Source organism: Peromyscus maniculatus, chromosome 12 (assembly GCF_049852395.1).
Source record: "Peromyscus maniculatus bairdii isolate BWxNUB_F1_BW_parent chromosome 12, HU_Pman_BW_mat_3.1, whole genome shotgun sequence".
Taxonomy (NCBI): domain Eukaryota; kingdom Metazoa; phylum Chordata; class Mammalia; order Rodentia; family Cricetidae; genus Peromyscus; species Peromyscus maniculatus.
Window position 1 is genome coordinate 29,640,894 of NC_134863.1, and position 25,666 is coordinate 29,666,559.

Sequence of the window (25,666 nt, forward strand, 5' to 3'; positions counted from 1 at the left end):
TGCGTCTGTGCCCCATGTGTATCTGGTGGAGGCCAGAAGGGGGGCATCTCCTAGAACTGGAGTTAGAGAAGGTTGTGAGCCACCAGCTGGGTGCTGGGAATCCACCCAGGTCCTCTGGAAGCACAGCGGAACCATCTCTCCAGCAACCCCTCTCATCAATTGCTTTTAGAAGCAAAACCAAAATTTATAAAAAGATTTGTGAGATCTGACCTTGTAGTAACAATAACAACAGAATGATGTCAGATAGAAGAAACTAGCACTGTGAGTCTGACGCCTTATGATTTAATTTGTCTGTTGATTTTGGTGACCCTCATGTCCTCCTCTAACTGATAGTTCCATCCCAAGAATTATACTTTATATGATTTATTAGAGTACATTTTAAAAGCACAACAGTCTCTTAATTACACTTAAATTTCTCTATGGGTATGTTTAATATATTTTTTAATGAATAGAAAACATTTTGATTATATCTTTGGAAACATTTGTAGAGTTCAGAAACAGCTTGCAATCAATCAATCATATGGCTGCCAATAGGGTCCTTTGAAAAAAAAAAGTGCTTTACTTTGCAGAATTATAAGCCAGAAAGTACAATGGCATTACGTCAATTCAAAGCATTGGGATTCATCAAGTAATGCACGTGACTGAATTCATGGCTTCTTACATTAGCTACCTCCTTTTTGACCCACACTGACAACCAATCTCTGCATTGCTCATGTACCTCAAGTTAAGTGAGGTACTTATTTTGTACTGCCTGGACCGGTGCTGGTCTCAGCCAATCAGCCTTCTGCCATCTCCCTTTCCTCTTGCCTAGAAAGGTGCATTTCCTCCCTCTTCCACCTCTGTTTGGCTAGGGAAGGAGGGCACGTTCTTTGTCATTACACGTTTTGAGCTGACCTTCCTCTTTGAAATGCCTGAAATCATACTCTTGGCCAGCAAACCCCAAGATGCATGTTGTCATCAAGTAGGACCAGCTGTGATAGAAGGTAGTCCTAATCTATGTAAGCAGGAACTGGGCCTACTGGAACCTTCTTCTATTCCAATCCCAGACAAACAAACCTTATATTCTCCAGGGCTTCTTCAGGTAGGAACATAAGGCCTGGTAGACAAATGACCTCCCAACCTAATTTCAGCCACATGTGATTGTTGTTATGTGCTAAACACTACATGAAATTAACTGTCCTGGGCCTATCTGTGACTTCATCAATAGCAGAATTAACTCCATTTTTTGATGATCAGAGTCTCTCAAATCCTTTCTTAAGGTGTGTGGAATCTGATCCTACTTGGTTTATAAGTAGACATCCAACAGACCTTACAACCAGTGAGTACCATGCAAACCATCAGAAATACTTAGTTCATTTTTCACTCGGATCTTTAAAAACAAAGTTCTCAACACCCAAGTGTCTCACTCATACATTTTATTGGATTTGCAGTTCTGCTTAGTTAGATTATTTAAAATTAGTAGGTCATTTGAATACTGTTAGCATTCCTACTGAAAGGTGCTGGTTGCTGCTTTCTTGGCATCTAATGGTGGTTCTCACCCCGCTCCCAGTTAGTCCAGGCTGTTTGATTTGCCAGCGCCCCTCCTCGTCAGACTTCTCAGGCATGAAGGAGTGCTAAGGTAACTAACGCCCTGTTACCAAGCTTTCAATAACTACTGGATGAGGATGCTGACATTGACATTTTTAGTGTCTCCAGAATCCAGAATTTTAACTTGGGCACGATTAAGGCTTAGATTAAGCTAATAGTGTATTTCATAATGATGTCTTGGTCAGATCTTTTCATATTTTAGGAGTAGAGAATAAAAATTAAATGTTCTTTCTCCACTCCATTTTGGCAAAAGGAGGGGGGAAGTCCTGGGAGGACTATTTTGTAAATAAATATGGATTATTGTCTTAAGCAATAATAACATGCCAAAAAAGGGTCCATGTCTGCATTCCACTTGAACTTCAGTCTTTAAAATGAGCTACCTCGTGTTGAGGAGTGGTGGTTGCTCTGAGGAGTCACTCTCTTCTCTTGGCATCTCAGCATGTCCCGACACACCAGTGGTCCTTCCCCCTGGGCCTGGATGGAAGCAAGCAGGCTGATTCCCACTTGGCCATTCTCAGGGGTCCCATATGAGAGCCCCAGGTGTTGCCAAACGGTGACCCCAGGGCATCTCGAGGAACAACTTCTTTGCTATGGAATGGGATTTCATCAATGCCAGGCTCACCCAGCCCACAAAAATCTATGAATATGCGTGTGACAGTTGGCTGTAAGACAATCAAAAAAGAGGACCACACTGTAGAAGCAGGACACTGAGATGGCAAAGCATCCAAGCCTTTCTGGAATTGATGGGCTAAGAGAACTTGAAGTAAGGAATATTTCCAAACAGGTGTCAGTGGGTCATGGAGACACCCACATGCCCATTCTCCTGAAGGTGATGTCATAAATGAATGGTATCTAAAGGAGCATGGCAGTCATTTTAGAAATCAGTCCTCAGAATTGAAGTCATTTGTCAGCGTGTAAACGATGGCTTCTGTCTATCTGCCAATACAATGCATCCTAGAAGTATTAGACAACTTAAAACAATCACTAAGTAGTTTCAGTGTTTCCGTGGTCAGCTCTTTTCCTCTCACGTTCTAACTGGAGCAAGTCTTCATTAAAGCACACCATAAGTACACTGAGGCCGGCATGAAGCTTGATAAGGCAGGAATGCACTTTGCAAATCTTCAGAACATGGCCTTTCTCATCTCTCCACTGTTGGGGACTATTATTTTAAGGGGTGTTACTTTTGTTTATGGTACATGTGTTTAACTCTGTGAAGCTGTGTTACTGTGCCTGTCTAAAACACCTGATGGTCTAATAAAGAACTGAACGGTCAATAGTGAGGCAGGAGAGAGAAATAGGCAGGGCTGGCAGGCAGAGAGGATAGACAGAATGAGAAATCTGAGAGGAGAAGAGCCAGCCAGAGAAGGAGGAGGACTCCAGGGGCCAGCCATCCAGCTACACAACAAGCCATGGAGTAAGTCAGATTTACAGAAGTGAGAGAACGGGAAAAGCCCAGAGGCAAAAGATAGACAGGATAATTTAAGTTAAGGGAAGCTGGTAACGCTCCATACCATATTTCTTCACATTTTGTCACTAGGGGGAAATGCTGTGTCCTAAGACTTCTCGTGGGGTTGACATCTCAGTGGCTGTTGGTCCAATGCTTTCCTCATCCAATGAGAAAGCGAAGGCTGAAGACCTACCTTCCCTTGCTCCCTCACGTGGGCTCACTCTCCTTAGTGGACTTACTAGTTGTCTTTGCCCCAGGGACTGGCTTAAAAGAAGTAGGTCAAGATTTCCAGTCTTTAAGGTTAACCAGGGAGGGAAAGGCGAGCATGACATCTGTGTTAGGGCATCTGCTTCCACATTCCCCTGGAGATGACTTCAGCTTAGACGATACCCAGTCCAGTGCTGACTCTGATTGTGGGGTCAGCCTGGAGGTACTGCTAGTCTTTGGATAAACTTGACCAACGACTAAGCTTCCAGATAGAGTTCAGCCAGTCTGGAGTCTGAGAAGTGCCCTATGAAGCCTTAGAAAGGAAGCACAAGAACTCTTCCAGCAGGTCTAAGGAACAGCAGTTGAGTTATTGCATCTGTTTGTGTCTAGACAGCCAAAGAGCAAGGCTGAGTTTAGGTGGATGGTGGATGGGGAATTAAGACAGAGAGAGGTGTCTCAAGCCTGCCCTTGAGTGATGGTGAGAGACCAAGAAAGGAAGGGAGCCACTGGCTAAAGGCAGTGCCTCTTTGAAGACTGTGAGTGACAGTGACAGCCACTCTGCAGGGGGCGCCTCCTTGCCTCCTCTCCTGTCATGCTGGGCCCAGACAGCTTAGTGCCGGAGAGTAAAGCTGAGCTCCGATTTTTCTCCCTGATGCCTGGCCAACTTAAACACATCAGGTCCGAAAAGAAGTTGTGCCTTGCTGTGAGGCTTTTCCTGTGACATGTGGCAGTTGGATTCAGGTACTGTCAAGAAAGCAGACACGTCACTCCTGCACACCTATATGACTCCCCAGTCCTGGCACTGTCCTCAGTCTGCCAAGCTGCTGGATTTGGTAATCCGAGTTCAGCACAGTGGCAGGTGGAGTCACAATAAAGCCAGCACCAGGAAGCGTTCGTGGGTGGTACCAATCCTGACTTCATGGATCACCTCGGACAGGTTTGCAGCCACTCCAGGGAGAGAGCACAAGGAAGTCCCCCGACCTGGATATCTTAAGTGCACGTTAGTTTGCATTTTCAGATCTGCTTCTATCTGGGGGCAATACACTTTTACAGAGCTTATTAGAAAACTGGTCTAAAAGAACACATACTTTAAAGAGCATAAAAAAGCACAATGACACCTTCAATCGTAACAGGAAGATTTTTCTGACTCAGGTAAAGGATTTTTCTTTCTCTCAAGGAATACTAACACAGCCAGCTCTTGACAGCAATAGATAATGGCAATGGAGGAATAATGTGACTCACAGACGAGCCCCGGTTGCTATCCGAGGCAAGCATTCCATCCTCTTCCCCTGCCTACCTTCCCAACTTGCTTCTGTGGACTTACTTAAATCTCACTTTTTGGTCCCTGTCTTGACCACTCTTCTGGCAAATGGACTCATGTATGGTCAAAGACAGAGGTGGGGGAAGTGGGAGAGAGGGGCTTAGTCAGAGGCCAAAATAAGCCCCGATTTAGATAACCTGTGGCTGGCAGATGGCCAGTTGGTCCTGTAGTAACTTCCAGATGAACCCGCCGTTTCTGCAGACACCAGCAGGTCCACCAGCCTCACTCTATTTGCCTCCCACTTCTTCCATCCAGAATCACAGATCTCCGCTGGGGCTGGTAAAAACAGCTGGTTGAAGTCTCTAGTCTTTGGCCATTCTTAGGGATGGTCATTTTATTCCTAAGTGTAACCCCTTCTGGTGTGACCCACGTGTTTTCTGCCAGTTCCCCACAGAGAAGGCCAGGGGACACTGTCTGAGTGGGGCTTCTGATAGGGGACAGCAGAACCTTGGAATCTATCATGGTGGATGAGGAGGGCAGGTGGTCCATGATGGGGAATAAGATTAGGCTCTGAGGTCTTCCTGGCCTTGACCTGTGGAAAGGCTTAGGACCCCCAGACGCTCGCTCCAGTTTTGAAGAAAGGACGTTGTCTCCTGACGGCTCTGTCTCTGATGTGCGTTTTCTGCATTGCCCCGTTGCATCCTGTGGGGAGAGCAGACTGGATACCCCTGGTTCTGGAGAGCAGAAGGGCCCCTCAGACATGCAGGGTGTGGTGCTACCCTTCCTCTGCGATGCAAAGGCTCCGGCCTCTTGCTTTGGTTGCTCTTCCTCTGGGCTTTCCAGGGAGGAGGGAGAATCATCTTTGGTGGGTTTCTGAGGGGTCTCGGTGGCTGGACCAGGTTCTTCCCGCTTCCTCTCTGGAGTCTGAGCCCCACCTTCTCCTGCGCTCTGAGAGGGCAGGGGCTGTGGGATCTGTGTGTACTGAATCTTGGGCGGGATGACAGGGACAGCCTTGGCCTGACACATTTTGACCATGAAGGAGGTTCTCACAGCTGACACGCTCACGGGAGCCGAATTCCGGCGGCCTGTCAGAGCATGGGCAACAATGTCCAGGTCCTGGATGTCCTGGGAGTTCCAGGGGGCCGCTTTACCGTGAGAGGAGGTCATCCAGGTGACCTTGGTGTCTCCTAGTTCAGAGAGCTCTATTCCGGGTGAACTAAACGAAGCTCCATTCTCAAGCCGGAAGAGGTCAGTGATGGGAGTGGCCGAGTCCAAGTTGAGGGAAGAAGGCCTGTGTTTCCCCTTTGAGGGCCCACACTCAGTGCTCTTGAGCTGTGACTTTAGGGGGTGCTCCCCAGGTGCGGTGCTGTCTTGAGCTCTAGGTGAACTCTCCATGCTGCGCTCTGGCTCAGGGACATCACTGTGTTTCATCTGAGAGTTGCTGAGTCCCAGCTGCGGTCCCTGCTCCTTTCCCTCGGTCGGACTGATGAAGTTGGCGTCACCTGGTTTGGGCGGTATACCAGATGGTCCCTTCTGGCTGGGAAGAACCTCTAACCCTTTCAGGCCAGAGAACTCCCTGAAGGCTTTCAGGGCTTTTTCCTCCCACCCAGCAGTCTTGTTCCTGGCTGCCGGGGGCTGCACAGGCTCGTAATTCTTCTCTGTTTCAAGATTAGCACAACTGCTGGAGAAGGGAACCTCGAGGGTCCAGTGGCTCTGACCAGTGGTTTTGCTGTCTAGAGAATGGCTCTGGCGAAGGCTGGGCCTGTGGCAAAGCCTCCTCTCCAATCGGTGGCCCTGGGGGCACTGCATCTGGGACTCCTGCACTTCTTTCAGGGTGGGGGAATGAAGAGGGCTGGTCACCCACTGGGGCTCCTCCCACGGCTCTACCATCTCCAGGCCATGCTGAGCAGCGTCTGTCACAGTGTCATCTTCGTCACAGTCCGAAGGCTCTTGGGCTGCGTGGGGGGCGTCCCCCTCTTCTTGTGGGGCGACTTCCACCTCCTTTGTAGGGCTTGGAAGACCAGGGCCTTTGCTCTCAGGGACAGCATGCTTTGCATTTTGCTTCTCGTTGGGGCTTGCGATGGTCTCCTCTCTCTGACAGAGGCTAGGGATGCCAGGGTTGTCTTTGGGTTTGGGCTGCTCTGTGTAGGGATCTGTCCTGGAATCCCCAGATGCATCTTCTCTTTCAGAACCTTCCTTCGACACCAAGACCCGAGGCTCCTCCTCCAGAGGGGTTGGAGGGGGAGGAGCAGGAGGAAGTGGAGGAGAGAGATTTCTCGGGCCTCCTAGCTCTATCCGAGCTGGAGAAGACACCTTCTCAAACAGAAGTATTTGCAGAGGCGCTAGACTGGCTGGGTCTGGGCTGAACCCCGGCTCGGGCTTTGACCCAGGGAGGCTGCAGACTGGCTCCAGCTTCTCTCTATTGCTGAGGATGGCAGCCTCCTGTGTGCTCTGATTGGCTGAGTCCCTAGTCCATACTTCCAGAGATGTAGAGCCACAGGGCAAGCTCCCAGACGCCTCTGGGAGGGGAAATGGGGCTGGACCTGACTCAGTCTTTGGGCTTGTCTTCTGGGCAGGGGGTGGCAATGTCGAGAGCTCCTCCTCCGATTCAATGATTTTCAGTTCCTGTTGAATCTCCGGCCAGATCAGGGCGTGAGCTAGGTCATCTTCATCCTGAAAAACAAGAAGAGGCTGGTTACTTTTGAGCCCAGAACTCTGGGTACTGATGTCTACCAAGAGTTCAGTGAGCAAGGAGGGAAGGGAGTGAGGCCCGTACTCCAGCCAATAAGGAGGCAGCCTCAGTAATAACCATGGGTATCTGAAATATGTTGTGTCTTCCTCTTTAACTTTTTCGATGCCCTCAGAGATGATACCAGGTACTAGGCTCATTGAATAGATTCAACAAATGACCTGAATCATACAGTAGGTCAGGATGGAAAGCCAGTCCTGTCCACAGTGGAACACAGTCTGCTTCTGACCTTCCTTCTCAGCCAGTTGTAAGTGTGAAGGCAATACAGACTCCATCTTAGGGGAGGGCCACCATCTTAGACCACCTGCTGTACTTAGTTCCAGGAAGGACCTCAGGAATGTGCCATGACAACTTGAATTGATAGAAGGCAGTATGTTCCTGCAGACATTCTGTCTGTGGTTTATGGCCCTAGAAGATATCCAGATAATCCTGCTGAACAGCTCAGATAATCCTGCTCAGCGGGTTGTGGTTCCCCGCCAAAAGTCCAACCCAATAGTTTCAAATGTGGTTTCCTGCTGAAAGTCTAGACCAATAGTTTCAAAAAATCTCTTTGCCCCAAATCCCTTCTACCCAATCCCAAGATGGCAAAGCATGTAATTCCCAGCTTGAGGTTTTTCCCTATAAAAACTCTTTACCCCTTGGCCGGCTGCCACTGCCGAATTTCCCTCCATCTGCCTGACGGTGGCCCAGGTTCAAACCTGACAATAAAAGAACCCTTATGTGCTTGCATCCGAAACTGGCTCCTTGGCGGTCTCTGGGGGATTCACTAAACGGATACAACAGTGAGCACATGCTGTAGTCTATCCCAGCAAGTGTTCTGTCACTGAGCTATGTCCTGAACTTTCCACTTTATTTATAGTGCGTTCCTTGCCCTTCATGTCTCAAGATGCAATTCTCCTGTAAGGAGAACCATCTCAGGGAATGTCTTTCTCTCACCAGTGACTCTCTGTGGAAGTCTGATATGCTGCTGGCCTCTCTGCTCGTCACCTGGCTCTGCTTCTAGAGTACTGAGGGTTAAATCTAGGGTCTCACACATGAAGTGTGCTACACCCCCAGCCCCCATTCTCCCTGTTATTTCTTTAAACTCTCCAGTATTACTTGGACAAAAGCAACTGGATTTTTCTTTGCTGCATTCCATTGTGAACAGTTTTGTTCACTAGCTTTTTTCTTTCTTCTCTCTCTCTCTCTCTCTCTCTCTCTCTCTCTCTCTCTTTCTTTCTTTCTTTCTTTCTTTACGAGACAGGATTTCTCTGTGTAGCTTTGCACCTTTCCTGGAACTCACTCTATAGCCCAGGCGGGCCTTGAACTCACAGAGATCAACCTGCCTTTGCCTCTCGAGTGCTGGGATCAAAGGCGTGCACCATCACCACCACCAGGCAACCTTTTTCTTGTTTCCTTACTTTACTCAACATTTACATTCATCAATCACTAAGAAACTCTGTTGTGTTTTCTCACCCTTCCATACTTCCACTTTGCCCTGGATCCTGATTTTTTTCTTGTGAGGCCGGCAGGGACAGGGGTGACAGTCTTGGTCATTGTAGTGACCCTAGTGCTCAGGAGAGCAGAGTGCTTACTTAGCACAAGGTGTGGATTTAGTCCATAGGTTCAGTGAAGGAAAGACCTGGGGCCTTACTTGCTAACTTAAGTTCCCCTAGTTCTTCCTGCACTAATGTTATCTTCCTCGAAGTGCTGTCCTTTGTACTGGGGTGTCAACCACCACAGGCTCTCTGCCCATGCAAACATGCTCTATGGCTCGGGAGGCTGAGACAGGAGGATCGCTTGAGTCCAGGAGTTCTGGGCTGTAGTGTGCTATGCCGATCAGGTGTCTGCACTAAGTTGGGCATCAATATGGTGACCTCCCAGGAGTGGGGGACCACCAGGTTGCCTACAGAGGGGTGAGTTAGAAGAGAGGCAGATTCCCAAACACCTGCTCCTTCTTCTAAGAAGCAGCAGATTCAAACCACTTCTGAGTGTGCTGTGCTGTGGATATCATTCTATATAAATAAACACTGATGGCCAGTGACCAGGCAGGAAGTATAGGCGGGACAAAGAGAGAGGAGAATTGGGGAAACAGGAGGAAGGGGGAGAGACACTGCAGCCGCTGCCATGACCAGCAGCATGTAAAGATGCCGGTAAGCCACCAGCCACGTGGCAAGGTATAGATTTATAAAAATGGGTTAATTTAAGATAAAGAACAGTTAGCAAGAAGCCTGTCACGGCCATACAGTTTATAAGTAATATAAGCATCTGAGTCATTATTTTATAAGTGGATTGTGGGACTGCGGGGCTTGGGGAACCTGGAGAGAAGCCCTCCAGCAACAGTGCTGTCTATCATTTGCCGAATCCTTGCCTTCCTGACTATCCAAGCCCTGGTTCTTCTATGGTCATGGTACCCCCTATTGGCCAGTCCGTGGCACTATGGGAACTCTTGCTCAGCCCTCCTGAGCCCACCACATCACCTCAGCTTTGTCCAAACTGCCCGACATGGTCCTCTTGGTGGTGGCTTCTGGAAGTAAGTTAAAATGCTGTAGGCTTCCTTTATCTCTCAGCATATGCTGCTGGTTATGGTTCTTACAAAAGCAGGACTCCTCCCTGGGTGTCCCCAGAAACACCTCACACCTTCTATGTAAAGACATCCCATAAAAACACTCATGGAAAATACCACCCCTAAAGAATGGGTAAGGTCTGTCAGCTTTGGGGTCAGATTTGAACTTTTCTAAAAACAGAGACTAGAGCCTGGAAATGTCTCAGGTTTTACAGACAGCCCAGGACAAACACCAGGCTGGGATGTCGGAGAAAAGAGAATGAGGTTCATGAGTGGTCATCTTGCGTGGGACTGGGATATAAGGAGCAGCCTTTGTGATGTGTCTGAGGTTGAGTGTCATTACGTTCTAAGGACATGTCAGTGGTTTATGGGCCAGAAATATTCAGAGTTGTGTCTGCCTTGGGAATCTGACCTGAATGGTTTCCTTTGCATCATGGCGGGATCTCCCAGAGGCCTGCAGCAGAAAAACCCCAGGCTGAGAAGTGAGTTTTGTTTGTTTTGAAACAGGGTCCCATACATGCCAGATTAATGACCTGAGACCATGGTCCTCCATTTTCCACCTCCTAAGTGATGGGGTCATAGGTGTATGCCATCATTCCTGCCTAAGAAGTGAGACTTCTAAAGACTCCTTAAAATTTATGTAGAACTCCTAGCCACTCTCCCAGCTGTATGGCTGCACATGCACCATCCAGTAGCCCGGCAAGATGCTTAGTCATCCCAGGGTCTTACATTCTACATAATTTGTGCACTGTGTGATCACGTAAATTGTGTGCAGTGTGATCATGTAATCTATGCACATGTGTGGTGTAGCTATGTAAGCCCATATGTGCATGTGTGGGCAGAATCTATAAAAGCAGGTCCCACTTATCCCTCCCCGCCTTCCTGCATGATCATTCCCATAGGCCTATCACATCCCTTCTGTTCCCTTCCCTTAATAAACTCTTAGAGTGGGTTTTGTCGTACTTTATGGCTTTACTCGCATAGTAAACAGCGCTGCTTAATGAATAACATTGCGCCGCTTAATAAATAACACCACACACACACACACACACACACACACACACACACACACACACACACACACATATGATTTATATAATATATGTATGGGGCTAGGAAGATGGCCCAGTGAGTAGAAATGCTAGCCTTGCAAGCCTGACAACCTGAGCCTGGTCCCTGGAGGCCACATCAAGTGCACATCTGTAGTCCCAGCACTCTTGTGGTGAGATAAGAGGTAACTAGAGGGAAACTGTTTGGAAGCCTGGGGGCTGGTCAGCCTGCACTACACAGTGCAGCAGCAGCAGCAGCAGCAATAAGAGGAGCCCTGCCTGAACAAATAAGGCAAGAACAGACTCCCCAAAGTTGTCCTCTAACCCCACATATACATGCTATGGCACACATATGAAATAAAAACTTTAAAAAAGTAAATGAATTAAAGAAGTCTCTCTTGTAGAAACTCTCCACATTTTTTTTTTTAAACCGCTTTAAATTGTACTATTTGTGGCGGGAACAGGCAGAGTCCACCTTACCATCTCATGGAGAAGCATCGCTTCGGTCCTGGCCCTGAGGCTCTCTTGTGGAGCGGTTGTCTTCAGCTGGCCAGCCCCCTGGCTGTCCTCCACCACCTCCTCTGCATTTGGCCTCTTCTCGGATTCCCTTGAAAGTTGAGAGCCCAGGGATATTTCCAAGGATTTCTTCTCCGCTTGGGTACCCGGGACCAGGGAAGGGCCTTGGCTACATTCTGCTGGCCCCAGGGCTTCGGGTTCTGGCACGGTGTCCTCAGGAGCTGCCTTCTTAGCGACTGAGGCTGCGGTGAGGATGCGAGGGATCAGTACAAAGAGTTCGTTTCACGAAGGCACTTGCAACACCGTCCTGCCCCCTAGCCCTGCTTCCCAGGAACTGGGGACTTCTCTCGACTCACTGCCCCCTCCTTCTTTACGCTCTTCTCTGGACCACGTTCCTGCCTCGGATCCCAGCCATCATCTAGTCCAGTGGTTCTCAATTGGGAGCCATTTTGCTCCAAATTCCCCCAGCCCTCCAGGGGCATTGGCAATGTCTGGAGACATTTTTGGTTGTCACAGCATTGGAGGAGACGAGTCTTATTGGTGCTTGGAGCACAGCTTTTGAAGCTGTGGGTTGTGCCCGCCTATGAGGTCATGTAACTGAATGTGCAGGTCGTAAAAATGTTGGCAAGAGTGGAAAGGTTTCTGAATAGACAGCGGCCAAAAGGAATTCAAAATCAAATGGACGGTGAATCTGGGACGATCCTTGTAGTGCCCAACTGTGTAGCATTGCACAGTTTCACGGCAGTCTCGGTTCTGAACGCTGTGTTGCCATCATGCCAAGCGACACCAGCAAATACTGGCTGTTACACCCTGGTTCAGATTTGAGATTAACATGCCAGGAATTGCAAATTGCAATGTTTGAGGGGTGTGTGTATGTGTGTGTGTGTGTGTGTGTGTGTGTGTGTGTGTGTGTGTGTGTTTACCCACATGCTTGCTATGAGGTTTTGGGAAAATTATTTATTCCTCTCCAAGCAAATGGAGATTATCTAATAATCATTATCCGTACCTCTGAAGGTTGCCTTAAGAAGGGAGATTATACATGCAGCACACTTCGGCTATGCCCAGCAACCTAAGAGCTACTGAAAAGCACCAGTTTTGGTTGAGATAGAAACATTCGGTTGGTCTGACTGTTAGCAAACCTTTCTGTTGAGATTCCCCCTACTTCATTTTAGGACTGTCGTCAAAAGAGTCCTTTCTAAGTGGTTCAGGCCTATAATCCGAGCATTAGGCAGGCAGAGACAGTGGGATCCTTTGTTGGAGACCAGCCTGGCTACAAGGGAAGAAGCGTGGAGCAAGAACAGAAACTCCTGCTCACCATGGTCACAGTTCAGGGACTGTATCAGCCTTGGGGTGTGAGAACCCACCAGACTTACTCCGCGATTGCGGAAATGAAACCTAAGGAAGCACTTTCTCACGGCTGGGTTTGCTATCCCTATCCTTTGCAGATATGAGGTAGAAATGAGGAGGGATGGATGAATAGAAAATACATCCAGAAACACAGGCCCGTCAATTCCAGCCCTGTAGCTCAGCATCCCACGACTTCTCACTCCTGAGTTCTCACCGTGTGTGCTAATAAAGTAGTAAGTAACCTTTACGGAGTACTTATTATGTATTGGACGCTGCTCTGAGATCTTTGCATGTGTTAACCAAACGTTCACACAAACTTACAAGTAAGGTATGATTATTAACATCAGCATTTTATACATTAAGAAACTGAGGCACAGGGGATTAACTCGGTGAAAATCCACGGCAGAGCACGGGTTTGCAACAGCCAATGGCCCTAGAGCCCGCCATCCCAACCACCTCCCCACACTGCCTTGCACATCCTATGGAAGCCACTTCAAACCTGGTGTTCTATCTTTTTTTTTTTTTTTTTTTTTTTTGGTTTTTTGAGACAGGGTTTCTCTGTGTAGCTCTGCGCCTTTTCCTGGAACTCACTCTGTAGCCCAGGCTGGCCTCGAACTCACAGAGATCCGCCTGGCTCTGCCTCCTGAGTGCTGGGATTAAAGGCTGCGCCACCACCGCCCGGCCTGGTGTTCTATCTTACAACGGAGCGAGACCCGTCCTGTCCCTATTTTACCTGGAAAAGACTCAGCTCCCGGAGGCTTCTCCTCTTCTGGCCACCCTCCGCTTTCTGAACCTTGGAAAGAAAACTCTTCTAGGCTGGAGAGAGACTGCAGCTCTTTGGGGGGCGTTCTGCACGGGGTGCTGTTGGTGCTGATGACCGCAGACACGCGGAGGGGCACGGAAACCGCGAAGGGCTCGGAGATGTTGAGCGCCTTTCGCTGGTGGCGCGGTGAGGGCTCCATCTGGAACAGGCTGCTGGTGAACACGGATTTGCCGGGACTGTCGTTGGAGGTGTAGAACATCCCCAGGAGCTTCGGGGCGGACTGCTCGCTCTCAGGGTCTCCGATGGGTCGGAACACCTTCAGCTGCTCAGGCAGGGGCCGGATCTGACCGCCCACCTCACAGCCCCCCTCGGCCCCAGCCGGCATCCCCTCCTGACCCCATTCACTCTCCTTGCTGAGGTCACAGGAGCTGCCGGCGCTGCCCGTGTGCATTTTTGTGGCTGGAATGAAAAATCCACCAGTGGTGACTGTTCGATTGAAATTCCCTTTGTTTTCTTTGCCTGGTGAAGAAGAGCAAGCGGTGGTTAGCATCCTGGGTGTGCGCAGACCACGGCTGGGGGAGCCGCTTTCCTTGAAACTTGAGGCTGGGCCTGATGGTTGTTCAACAGAAAGTGGAGGAGATACTAGCAATTCGTCCACCAAGGCAAGCACAAATGTCAATCCCTGTCATTTGGCGATGGGTATCAACTCATATGTAACCTGCTCCAACAGGTAATACATAGCAATTACCCAACTCGGCTGGGTTAGTGTTTGTCAACTTGACACAAACCTGGACACATTTAGAGACTCTTAATTGAGAAAATGCCTCCATCATATTGCCTAGAGGCAAACCTGTGGGACATTTTTTTTTCTTAATTTAGTGATTGATGTGGGAGGGCCCAGCTCACTAATGGGTGGTGCCATCATCCCTGGACAGGTGGTCTTGGGCTGCATAAGAAAGCAGACTGAGCAAGCCACAAGGAGCAAGCTAGTAAGCAGCACCCCTCCATGGCCTCTGCTTCAGTTCCTGTCTCCAGGATCCTGCCTCAGGTTCCTGCCCTGACTTCCCTGAGATAGTTGCAAGATAAATAAGCCCCTTTCTCCCCAAGCTGCTTTTTGTCACGGTGTTTTATCACAGCGTCAGTCAGTGTTAGCTGGCATGAACTAGCCTATCAGTTCAAAATGTCAACGGAAGCACTGTGAAACTCACGGTCAGGAAACTCACAAATTCAAGACACATAACCATCATGGAATAAATCAGTGTTTGGCTTCCTTCTAGGTTCCCTCTGTCTTAGTTTTTAGCTTGTTGACCTTCGCTGTGGTCTAATTTTGAGTGAAAAGTCCCTATGGTCCCCTCTGTGGTCGGAGGAAAGTTGGAAAAAGGGAAGGTTCTAGACCTTTTTTTTTTTTTAAAAAAAAAACAATTTATTTATTTTTATTTTATGAGTATTGGTGGTGTCTGCACATGTGTCTGTGTGAGGCTCTCAGATCTTGGAGTTACAGATAGTTGTGAGCTGCCATACGGGTGCTGGGAATTGAACCCGGGTCCTCTGGAAGAGCAGTCAGTGCCCTTAACTGCTAAGCCATCTCTCCAGCCCTCTAGATTTTTTTTTTTTTTTTTCCTTTGGGATGAACTAGGGAGTAGTTTGGGGCTAGGTGGTCATGTGTGAACATGACTGCAGATAATTAGTGACTGGACACTAATTGTAGAATCTCACTGTGATGATTCAAAAGAGAACGCCCCCCCCCCATACACTCATATATTTTCATCATTATCCCTAATTGGTGGACTGATCAGAGAAGGATTAGGAGGTGTGGCCTTGTTGGAGGAAGTACTTAAGTGGGGGAGGGCTTTGAGGTTTCAAAAACCCACACCAGGTCCAGGGTCTCTCTCTTCCTGCTGCCTGTGAATCAGGATGTAAAGCTCTCAGCTACTTTCCCAGTACCCTGCCTGTCTGCATGCCATGACGCTCCCTGCCATGACTACAACGGACTCTCTGAAACTATAAGCAAGCCCTAAATTAAACGCTTTCCTTTATAAGTTGCCCTTGGCCATGGTGTCTCTTCACAGCAGTAGGATAAGAACTAAGACACTCACCTTCCACAGGCACTGAACACAGTGAGTCCATGCTTTTAGCTGGTCGGATAGTAGCCTTTTCCACTAAAGATAAAAGAAAAAAAAAAATACCCCTGATGAGTGCATACCAAGAAGAAACATTCAGAACAATAGGTCAGGCTATAAGCATATGAGAAAAATTTCCAGGAAACTGTTTCAAGTAGTTATAACATATTTTCTCCTTACAGAATTGCCCTGACTCCCCTCTACATGTCCCCACTTTCCTAATGGGGACTGACCTTATAACAAGAGGGCACAGATTAGTCTTATTAATATTTTACAAGTAAAGGTAAATTGTAATTTTGTCAAATGAGAAGTCCTGAGTCCAGTTTAATTGTACAAAAAGTGCTGAAGGAGTTGGAGCAAAGGCTTTGTGGTTAAGAGTTCCTTTTTCAGAGGACCCAAGCACCTATGTGGCATCTCCCAATTCCCTGTAACTCTCGTCCTAAGGTATCTGATGCCCTCTTCTGGCCTCCCAGGGCACTGCATGAACACAGTGCACAGACATACACGCAGACAAACATCCACACACATAAAATAATAAAAATAATTTTAAAAAGTACTCAAGATTAATTCATGGGGTAGACTTGAAGGGACCTGGGAAACCTCTCTTATCTGGCACACTGGAGAGCGGGATTGTTGGCTGCCACCATATCTAGCAGCATCAGGAATCTGGTACGTCAAATGAGAAGGCTGTGTGCGTGTGTGTGTGTGTGTGTGTGTGTGTGTGTGTGTGTGTGTGTGTGTTCATCATCTTTCCCCCATGGGCTATGCTCCATAGAATTTGTAGACTGGTTGTTCCTCACCCACCAACCTCCCTGATGAACAGATTCCTACCAAACAGGAATCTCTTTGAACACAGACTTTGCACCTGGTATAATTTGTGCATCTATGCTACCATGGATGGGGCTTGGGGGAAGTGTTGGTTTAAATGAGTCAAGAACCCATCACTGGCACAGGAACAGGCACTGCTGTGGTAGGAGTATGATCCCAAAACGTTCATAGATTGGAAGCTTAGCTCTTCAGTGCATCAGGGTTGGAGGAGTTGGGTTACGGAGGCAGAGACCTCACAAACGGCTTAACGGCTTTCTCACTGAGATGGGATAGCTACTTCGAGAGTCTGCCCTCTTTCTCTGGTCCCCATTTATGTGCCTCCATTCATTTTCCACCATATACCGAAGCAGCATGAGGCTCTCACCACAAGTCAAGGAGATGCCAGCCCTGCCATGCTCTTAGACTTCCTATCCCAGAGAACTATGAACTACTGTTCTTCATAAGTTACCCAGCCTCAGGGGTTCTCTCCTGCAGCAAAGGAAACAGGATTAGGATCGATATTCCTTCCAGGTCAAGCTTGCTAGGAGGGAGACGAGGACCTGGATGCTAAGGAGCGCAGGACTAACTGCCATCAAGATAACTCTGGATTTACACAGATCTGGGTTTGAGTCACCGCTGCTGCTTTGCAGCTGTGTGACCTCAGACATGCAGCCTTTTTTGTTATACTTTTTTGCTCTTTCTTTCTCTCTTTCTTTCTTTCTTTCTTTCTTTCTTTCTTTCTTTCTTTCTTTCTTTCTTTCTTTCTTTCTTTCTTCCTTTCTTTCTTTCTTTCTTTCTCTCTTTCTCTCTTTCTCTCTCTCCCTTCCTTCTTCCTTTCTTTCCTCCTCCTCCTCCTTCTTCTTCTTTTCCAAGACAGGTTTCCTCTATGTAGATCTGGCTGTCCTGGAACTCACTCTATAGACCAGGCTGGCCTCGAACTCACAGAGATCCACTTGCCTCTACCTCCAGAGTGCTGGGATTAAAGGCGTGCAGCACCATGCCCAGCAGATTATACCTTTTTCATGTATAAAAGACAATGGAGTTGTTAAGACGAAATGAGAAATGACTATAGAGTAATCGTGTTGTTCTAAACCAGAATAAATAATTAAAAATAACACACAGTGAGTTCCAGACCAGCTAGGGTTACAGAGGGAGATCCTGTCTTACAAAACAAAAGAAAACATACTGTCTACGACTGTTTCGACCAGCCAGTGCTCACCACAGGGGAAGACAGGCGGCTGTTCCACAAGAAGCAGCCGGAGCTGGCACTAACTCAAACTGGGCAATAACTCATGCCTTGTTTAGTCCTCTTTTTAGAATTCCCCCTCTTTTCCCCCTTAATCCAAACGCTCCTCTTCTAAGAGGTTCTGATTTAGACAGTTGGCCTCCTCCATTTGGGGATTCTCTGACTCGGCCACATGGGAGGAAAGCCTGCCTCTGCTTCACTCAGGCTCTCCAAAGCCTCGAGAGCCCCCAACCTCCTCACTCTCAATAGCTATGCCAAGATTTTTCCCCTTCGAGAGCTGCTGTTTGTACAGGATCATACGCTGATTTATCATCTTAAAGCTGCCTGGCTGGCGTCCCTCGTCTGTCTGTGTATTCTGAGCAACGCTTTGCCTTTGGTTCCTGTATCTCTCTGTCTCTCGACTCTGGTTTCCATGTGTTGACCTTAAGGGGCCGGAACCAGGTAATCATGAAGTAACCCCCAGTCAGCGCATTCCATCCATCCAAGCTCTGTAGCTTCCACCAATAGCTCCCTCCTGCATCCCAGATAAGAACTCTACTGAACTTCAAATCCTCAGCTCTCACCCCCTTTGTGGTCTTGGTCCCTTCTGATGATTCTTTCACTCAAATGTAAAGTCTCCAGCCCCGTGGCTTTAGGGTTCTTCTGCACAGGAGTTTATTTTAACATAAAACAAAATTTAAAGATTGAAATCAGTGTCTGGAATTTGCTTCAAAGTTTATGCATCTGCGTTCAGTCACTACTTCATTTTTTCCCTTACACTTTCTTGTCTGTTTAGTTTGTTTGAATGTGCTGGAACACGTCCCTCTCTCCGCTGCCAACCTAATAAACTCCCAATAGTATCCATGGTTAATCAATTTTTAAAATGCCCTTTGGGGGTTGGGAGATAGAGACAGGTGTGTGTGTGTGTGTGTGTGTGTGTGTGTGTGTGTGTGTGTTGGGGGTGGGGTTTCTTGTCATTCAGTCTAGCCAAAGTTGTTCAGTGAGAGACCATGTCTTAATATAACAAAACAAAATAAGGCGGAGAGCAATAGAGGAAGACACCTGGCATTAACCTCTAACCCCTACATGCGTGGGCACATGTACTTGTACACATATGTGCACACACCCAAACATACTCCACACACACATACAAAATTTTTAAATACCCTTTGCCATGGAAAATTTAACACCTTGTTTACATATGTGAATCCACCGATTCCCCCTTTCATATTCACACACGAAAGTATTGCCAGCCCATGTGCCACTAAGCGACCACACTGGAAGATTACTTTATGGACTTCGGTGGCCTCTCTTTGAGTCTATATTCTGTCCACTAGCCACACCTTGCAGTCCTGAGCTTTAGTTTCTGGCGGTCTGAGCAGTGCTGTTCTGGCTAAAGCAGCCACTCTACCGACCAGGAGTCACTTGTGTCGACATCCACCGATGTCATTTTCCTCCTACATCCCACCAAGGCTCAGCTGGCTCGGTTTTATTTCTAGTCAGTTGGTTCTAAGACTTTAACCCAGTGACTTCCAACCCTGATTGGATAGTAGAACTACTTAGGGGGCTTTTAGAAAATCCCGGATACTCAGCCCTTGCCACAGACCTCTCGAGCAGAAACTGCTGTGGCTGTGAGCCACCTTCTGGGGGACCTGAGAGACTACCCTGCTGAGCACATGACACCTCATGAACTCAACCACCATTTGGTCCAGCACCTTGGGTTTGTGCCTTTTGAAAAATTACCTGGGGGTAGTAAAACTCTTTCTGATTCAAGATCACAGCCCATCATGCATTTCATCTTTGTTCATTTTGTTCTCTTGGGTTTTGTCTTTTTATTTCTGGCCTCTCCCATTCTGTAACTAATCCTCTCTTTGATGTGCTTAGGCAATCTCTCATCACAGACGAGGCATTTCCTGTCAGGTACTCACACTTCCTCCCACACTGTCCTCAGAGAGTCCTGATTTCTTATTTGTGTTAGTTCAGCATGCTGTGACACTCAGTCCTTGTCACTTGGATAGTTTTGCATTTGGTGAAAGGTGTGTTTACCACACAACTGTTACAGATGGCTACCCAGAATCCCTTTCCTTTGCCCTCTTTACAGAGTTCTTGTACTTCTAGGTTTAATTTCCATTCCTCGTACCAGTGGTTGGTTCAGAACCCAGGTTAATCAGCCCCAGGAACCCCTTTGGCTACATGGACTGGTCCTGTGACCCAGTGAAGGCTCCCGAGACCAGGGAAGACTCAAGGCAGGACACTTGAGGAGAACTGTTGAGCAAGCTACCAGAAATGACATTCCTTTTGCCTTTGGGGACAGTGATGCTCAAAGAGAAAAGCTGTCTCTCGTTACCACAGCCAAGGAAGGCAGTCTAGAGTCGTGCTGACATGGAGAGAACAGAAGAGCTGGGGAGGGCAGGATGAAATGGAGACACAGCCACCGTGGCAGGTCACCCCTAAGTCTTCTCTCTATCGGAATGCCCAGTTCTGTCCCTGAACTGACTTTATTCTTATTCGTAGTAGAAATCACTGTGATGGCTGTCTGCTGTACATCCCTGTGGCAGGTAAATATGACTCAGGTTTCTAATATTTCTATTTTCTGGCCCTTGTCTCGAAATTATCACTCTGTCTGCATAAAGGCGTTAGAGATATCGCCTCTCATCTTCCCTGCAGGAGTTCATTTCTTCCCAACACTTACTGGATATTTCAGACATTGATGAAAGTTAAAGGCTTTTCTACACCCACCATCTAGTTTCAATGGTTATTGGCATCTTTCTGTGTATTTGATTTGTCCATTCTATACCTACTTTCCCCTGAATTATTTGAAAGTGAGTCTTGATATTTTGACATTTCATCTAAGTACTTCAACTATAGCATACACCTCCCAAGAACCATTAACACACTATAAAATTTAATAATTCTTCAAAATCACCCAGTAGCCAATGCATACCCACAGTTTCCCATTGGTCCTTAAAATTGTCTTTGTAGCTTTTTTTTTTTTTTAAGAAAATGAACAAACCAACCAGATGAGATTTGATCCTTGCATTTGTGTGTCAACATATTGCACTAAATCATTGTGGAGGTCTCCCTTGGCCTTCCCTGACACAATATTCAGGATGGGTTGACTAGATTCTGTATTATGTAGTGGTTCCCTCAGTTCCTCCTTTTATCAGTTTCTTTTCTTTGCTCAGAAATAAACCCGTGGGGAAGCACCCCATTTATAATCACAACACCGAGGGTGAAGGGACAGACCTTCTTGACAGCAGAATTCCAACTAATAAACAATAGCTACTTAGGGAAATTATAGAAATAACTGTTGCGGGCAAGACCTAACCAGTGCTGCTGAAATATATGACATACAGTACTTTAACCACGTCACCTAAACCAACTTTACAAACAAAAAGGCTTCGGAATCATGTACCTCTCGACATGACCCAGAGGTGGGCAGGACACAGCCTTTGTAGAAGATCTGGAAATTTTCATAACTTTAGTCTCCCTACAAGAAAACCTCAGTCACGCCCAGATGTGGGAACAGTTCTACAATATAAGGGATGATGTTCTTCTAAAGTATCACGTTGAGAGATCTTGGAGGAGACTGAGGATGTTTGAAGATGTACTTCATACCAAATGAAGTATGAATTCCAGGTTTGGACTTGGAAAAAGTCCAGAAAAAGACATTAGTGAGACAATTGGTTAAGTATGACTTTTAAGACACAGAAATCAGTTAATAGTATTGTATTCATATTATCCTTTTGTTTTGATAATGGTTTTATAGTCATAATGTTAACATTAGGGGATTTCATGGAAGGTCTAGATATTGAACATTTTTGTAAGTAAAACATTATCATCATCATCTTAAAAAAAAAAAACAATGAATCTGATTTTTTTTTTCCGAGACAGGGTTTCTCTATGTAGCTTTGCGCCTTTCCTGGAACTCACTTGGTAGCCCAGGCTGGCCTCAAATTCACAGAGATCCGCCTGCCTCTGCCTCCCAAGTGCTGGGATTAAAGGCGTCCACCACCACTGCCTGGCAAAGGTTTATTTTGTATACAGTGTTCTGCTTGCAGGTACGTCTGCAGGCCAGAAGAGGGCACCAGATCTCTTTATAGAAGGTTGTGAGCCACCATGTGGTGGTTGGGAATTGAACTTAGGACCTCTGGAAGAACAGCCAGTTCTCTTAACCTCTGAGCCATCTCTCCAGCCCTGATTTTTTTTTAATAGCTAATGTGAAGTGATCAAGTATGAAACCTAGCTAAGAACCACAGGTGCCATGGTGCTGATCCTTACCCGAAAGCCTCTGCCCTCTCACGAACACACTCCCATTTCTGCTCAGCTTGGATTTCGAGTCCGATCCAGACCGCCCCAGGTTAAATATTGATTTCCACTTCTTTGATTTACTGGAAAGCTTTCTCCTAAAATAACCAAGCCACACAGGTTAGCTGAACTTGTCATTTCAAGGCAGTGTTTCGTTTTGAGACAGGGTCCTCAGTAGACCAGGCTGGCTTGAACTCATGAACTCTGCCTCAGTCTCTCCAGGGGGGTTGCAAATTGAGAGAGAACATTACAGTTACAGTCTCAGTCACGAATGGCTTTGATAGTTCCAGAAGTTTCCCTCTAAAATCCAAGTTACACCTGACTATAGCCTGTCTGGGGATGCCCTGAGTGTCTGTCAAAGGCAGGGGTGGGAGACAGGAAAAGGCAGTGGTCAGTGGGATGCTCAGAACTCACAAGCAAACGCACAGTTCTGAAATCTGGTAAGAAGTCTACGGAGCTCTGTAGTTCTGACTCTTCAAACATGCCAAAGTTTTTTTTTAAAAAAGAGGAGTAAACAAGCCAGAGGCGGTGGTGGCGCACGCCTTCAATCCCAGCACTCGGGAAGCAGAGGCAGGTGGATCTCTGTGAGTTCGAGGCCAGCCTGGTCTACAGAGTGAGTTTTGGGACAGCCAGGGCTAGGTAGAGACACCCTGTCTCAAACAAACAAACAAACAAACAAACAAACAAATGAGGAGTAAACAATTAGGACCATAGATCCCAGTTCTGTGCTTTCTGCCTGGTGGCCATATGGCTAGGATATGTACAGGTGAGGGCTAATAAACACTCAAAATGGAAGGATGAGAAAGTAAACCAGTAAAAGAGTGTGTTCTCATGCTGCTGGGGAGAGCTGTGGCCTGCCAGCTAGGCCAGTGGTCTTTGTAAAAAAAAAAAAAAAATGCACAAGGGTCAGCAGCTCCTGCTCAGCCTCCTACCAGGTTGCTTGGGGCTGGGGATGAGGGATGTGGGTAGGTGTCACAGCGTCAGGCTGGCTCATGAGAACCTGGTACCACTAGGGGTCACCACTGAGGCAGGTCCTGCTTCAGATCCACCCAGTCCCAATCTGGAGTGAAGTTCGGGATGAAACCCTGTAACTTGGGGGTTCTCACAAGGAACCCTTTCTCTACAGGGCCCTCGCCACCCAGCACTGGGTCTCGGCTTTAGCAGGTCTTCAGGATCAGTCAGAGACAGGTTTGCTGGTCTCTCTCGGCCTTGGCTTGCTAGCCTGCCCACTTAGCCTTGGGGTGTAGGAGCAGCACATATTAAGCTGGTATGGCGCTGTGGCTGAAAGCAGAGACCATGCAGGGGATGGTTCCTTCTTCATCCCTGAGAGGGAGTCTTGTTCTGTGTTGATTTAGAGAGGTGCTGTGTGTTTAGTTCTAAGAGGGTACCGTCCACCCGCTCTAGGAAGCAGTGTTTTCCCAGGGAAGTGGAGGCATGCCATTCCTACAGCACACACTTCTTCTAGTTACCCAGGGTGGCAGATTTCTTCCTCCCCAAACAGCCTGCTATCTTGGGGGAGGGACTGGCTCATGAAACAGAAAGGATGACACCATCCAATGAAAGGTGCCTTCGCCTACTGGGCCTACTAAAGGTGTACGACACTTCCTCCAATCACCGCCTTCTTCCATGGTGGGGTACAATGATTGGATAGAGACTAAGGTTGTAGTGGAAGAAGAAATAAGAAAGAAGCTGCCCCGTGGTACCAATGTTGATTTGTTTTGAAAGGGAGATGGTAGGCCGGGCGGTGGTGGCGCACGCCTTTAATCCCAGCACTTGGGAGGCAGAGGCAGGTGGATCTCTGTGAGTTCGAGGCCAGCCTGGTCTACAGAGTGAGTTCCAGGAAAGGCGCAAAGCTACACAGAGAAACCGTGTCTCGAAAAACAAAAACAAACAAACAAAAAAACAAAAAAAAAACCCCAAAAAACAAACAAAAAAAAAAAAAAAGAAAGAAAGAAAGAAAGGGAGACAGCTTAGTTAATAAGGTGCTTGCCACTCAGCATGAAGACCTGAGTTGGAGCTGAAATCCCAAGTAAAAAGCTGAATATGGGGGTGCATGCTTGTAATCCCAGTGCCTGGAAGGCAAAGACAGGTGAATCCTTTGGGCTTATGGACTCGCCAGACTAGCCTACTCCACGAGCCCCAGGCCAGCGGTGAACCATGTTTTAAAAGAGAGACCAAAAAGGTAGGTAGTGTCTGAGGACCAAGCTGTTCCCTGGCCTCCACACACCTGCAAGTCTGCACACACATGTCTATATGAACACATACAAGCATGTGTATAGACAGACAGAAAGGAGGGGGGGGGGTGTTCTCTGGCAGGTTGAGAAGACGCAAGGAAGTCAGACATGCCATCCCCAAGTGCTGCCACCAAGAACTCTCTGTCTAGAGTGGCACCATCTGTCAACCTGTATTCTGTCGTCGTCGGCTCATTTTTATGCCTTTTCCAGTGGTCACGCAGGGGTGGAGGTCATGGGGAGGGAGGCAAATATTCATCTTTGGCAGCTCACTTTTATAAACTTCAGGCCTGTTTTGTCTACTCTATGGGAGAAGAGTCTCGTGACTCAGTATCTCCGGTCTCTGGTAGGAGACCAGAGCTTGCAGTAACCACTTCGGGCAGTGGGTGAAGGCATCACTATGAATGATGGTGAAAACTGTGTAGACAGCTCCCTTCTCTTCTAGAACATTTCTTTGTACCTCACCTGGGCTGCACCTCAATCCATACTGCTATCACTCATGGCCCCAAGACTCCCTCCACCCCACAAATCCTTCAGAATGCTGTAAGAATGCCAATTACTTGTTGTCTGGTAACTCAAGGACTGTGTGGAAGAGGGTGCCCATGGGAGGGACAATCTCAGGCAGGCTGTTTTCTCGTCTCTCCTTTCGAGCAGGGTGGTTTGTCGCCAGGCTCCGGGCCTGAGCCTCCTCCAGGCTTACCAACTTCATGGGCAGGGACAGGGCTGGCAAGGTCAGGCTCTTTGTGATGATACGGCTCTCTGTAAACCAAAGAGAAGAGTTTAGCTGGGGGCAGGTCCGAGCTCCGGGCCTAGTCAGATCTCTCATCTATAGCCCTTCCACTTGAAGTCCTGGACAGAGGGCCGCGTGCCAGTGGTGGCTTTTCTTTGGCACGGGGGACTCTAGGGTAGAGGTTGCCCACTGGAAACTGTCGGCTGTCCTGCTCACAGTAGGTGGAGGGCAAAGAGGGGCGTCAGGAGGTACCTGCTTTCTGCACTTTCCATGGAGTGACTGTTCATAGGCTCATTCATTCATTCTCCAAATATTTATGGAGCACTTACTGTGATCCAGAGTTACAGCAATGATTCCTTAATCCCGAAAACTCTGCTAAGTGCTTTGGTCAGCTAGGAATGTGGCTTAGCTCAACTAAGATGGAGTAGGAGGCTGCCCCTCCTCCCCACAGCTGAGGAACACAATCTCCAAGGCCATGGATGTCTGGAGTCTACTTTTCCTAGGCATCTGTCTCTAGAGGGACAGACTGTTTATATACTGTACTATTCCCTCAGAGGGAGGTGGCTCTTTCCTCAGCACCTACTTGTCTTGTGGTGTTTATATTATAGGCAGTTGTCCCTCTTCTAGGGTATTCCTTTTACAGTGGAAGTGATGAAGGTGTGGCTCATGTACAAGGTTCTCCCTTCTCTGCCAAGGGTTCTTAACTGGAGGCGACCTTCCACACCCTTCCCTCACTCTACCCAAGGATATTTGGCAATGTCTGGAGACATTTTA

At 47.6% G+C, this 25,666-nt stretch overlaps 1 protein-coding gene across 1 annotated transcript in view; it reads right to left on the reverse strand.

The window, feature by feature from the left end:
* Positions 1-1,400: 1,400 nt before the first annotated feature.
* Arhgap31 (Rho GTPase activating protein 31) overlaps positions 1,401-25,666 on the reverse strand; it is a 117,213-nt gene continuing 92,947 nt past the window's right edge. Inside the window, exons 7-12 of the mRNA XM_006975746.4 lie at positions 24,723-24,921; positions 21,905-22,029; positions 15,568-15,630; positions 13,442-13,990; positions 11,326-11,603; positions 1,401-7,175 (exon numbers count right to left, since the gene is read on the reverse strand). Coding sequence (XP_006975808.1) covers positions 4,785-7,175; positions 11,326-11,603; positions 13,442-13,990; positions 15,568-15,630; positions 21,905-22,029; positions 24,723-24,921 — 3,605 coding nt within the window. The 3' untranslated portion in view covers positions 1,401-4,784. The remainder of the gene's footprint in view (positions 7,176-11,325; positions 11,604-13,441; positions 13,991-15,567; positions 15,631-21,904; positions 22,030-24,722; positions 24,922-25,666) is intronic.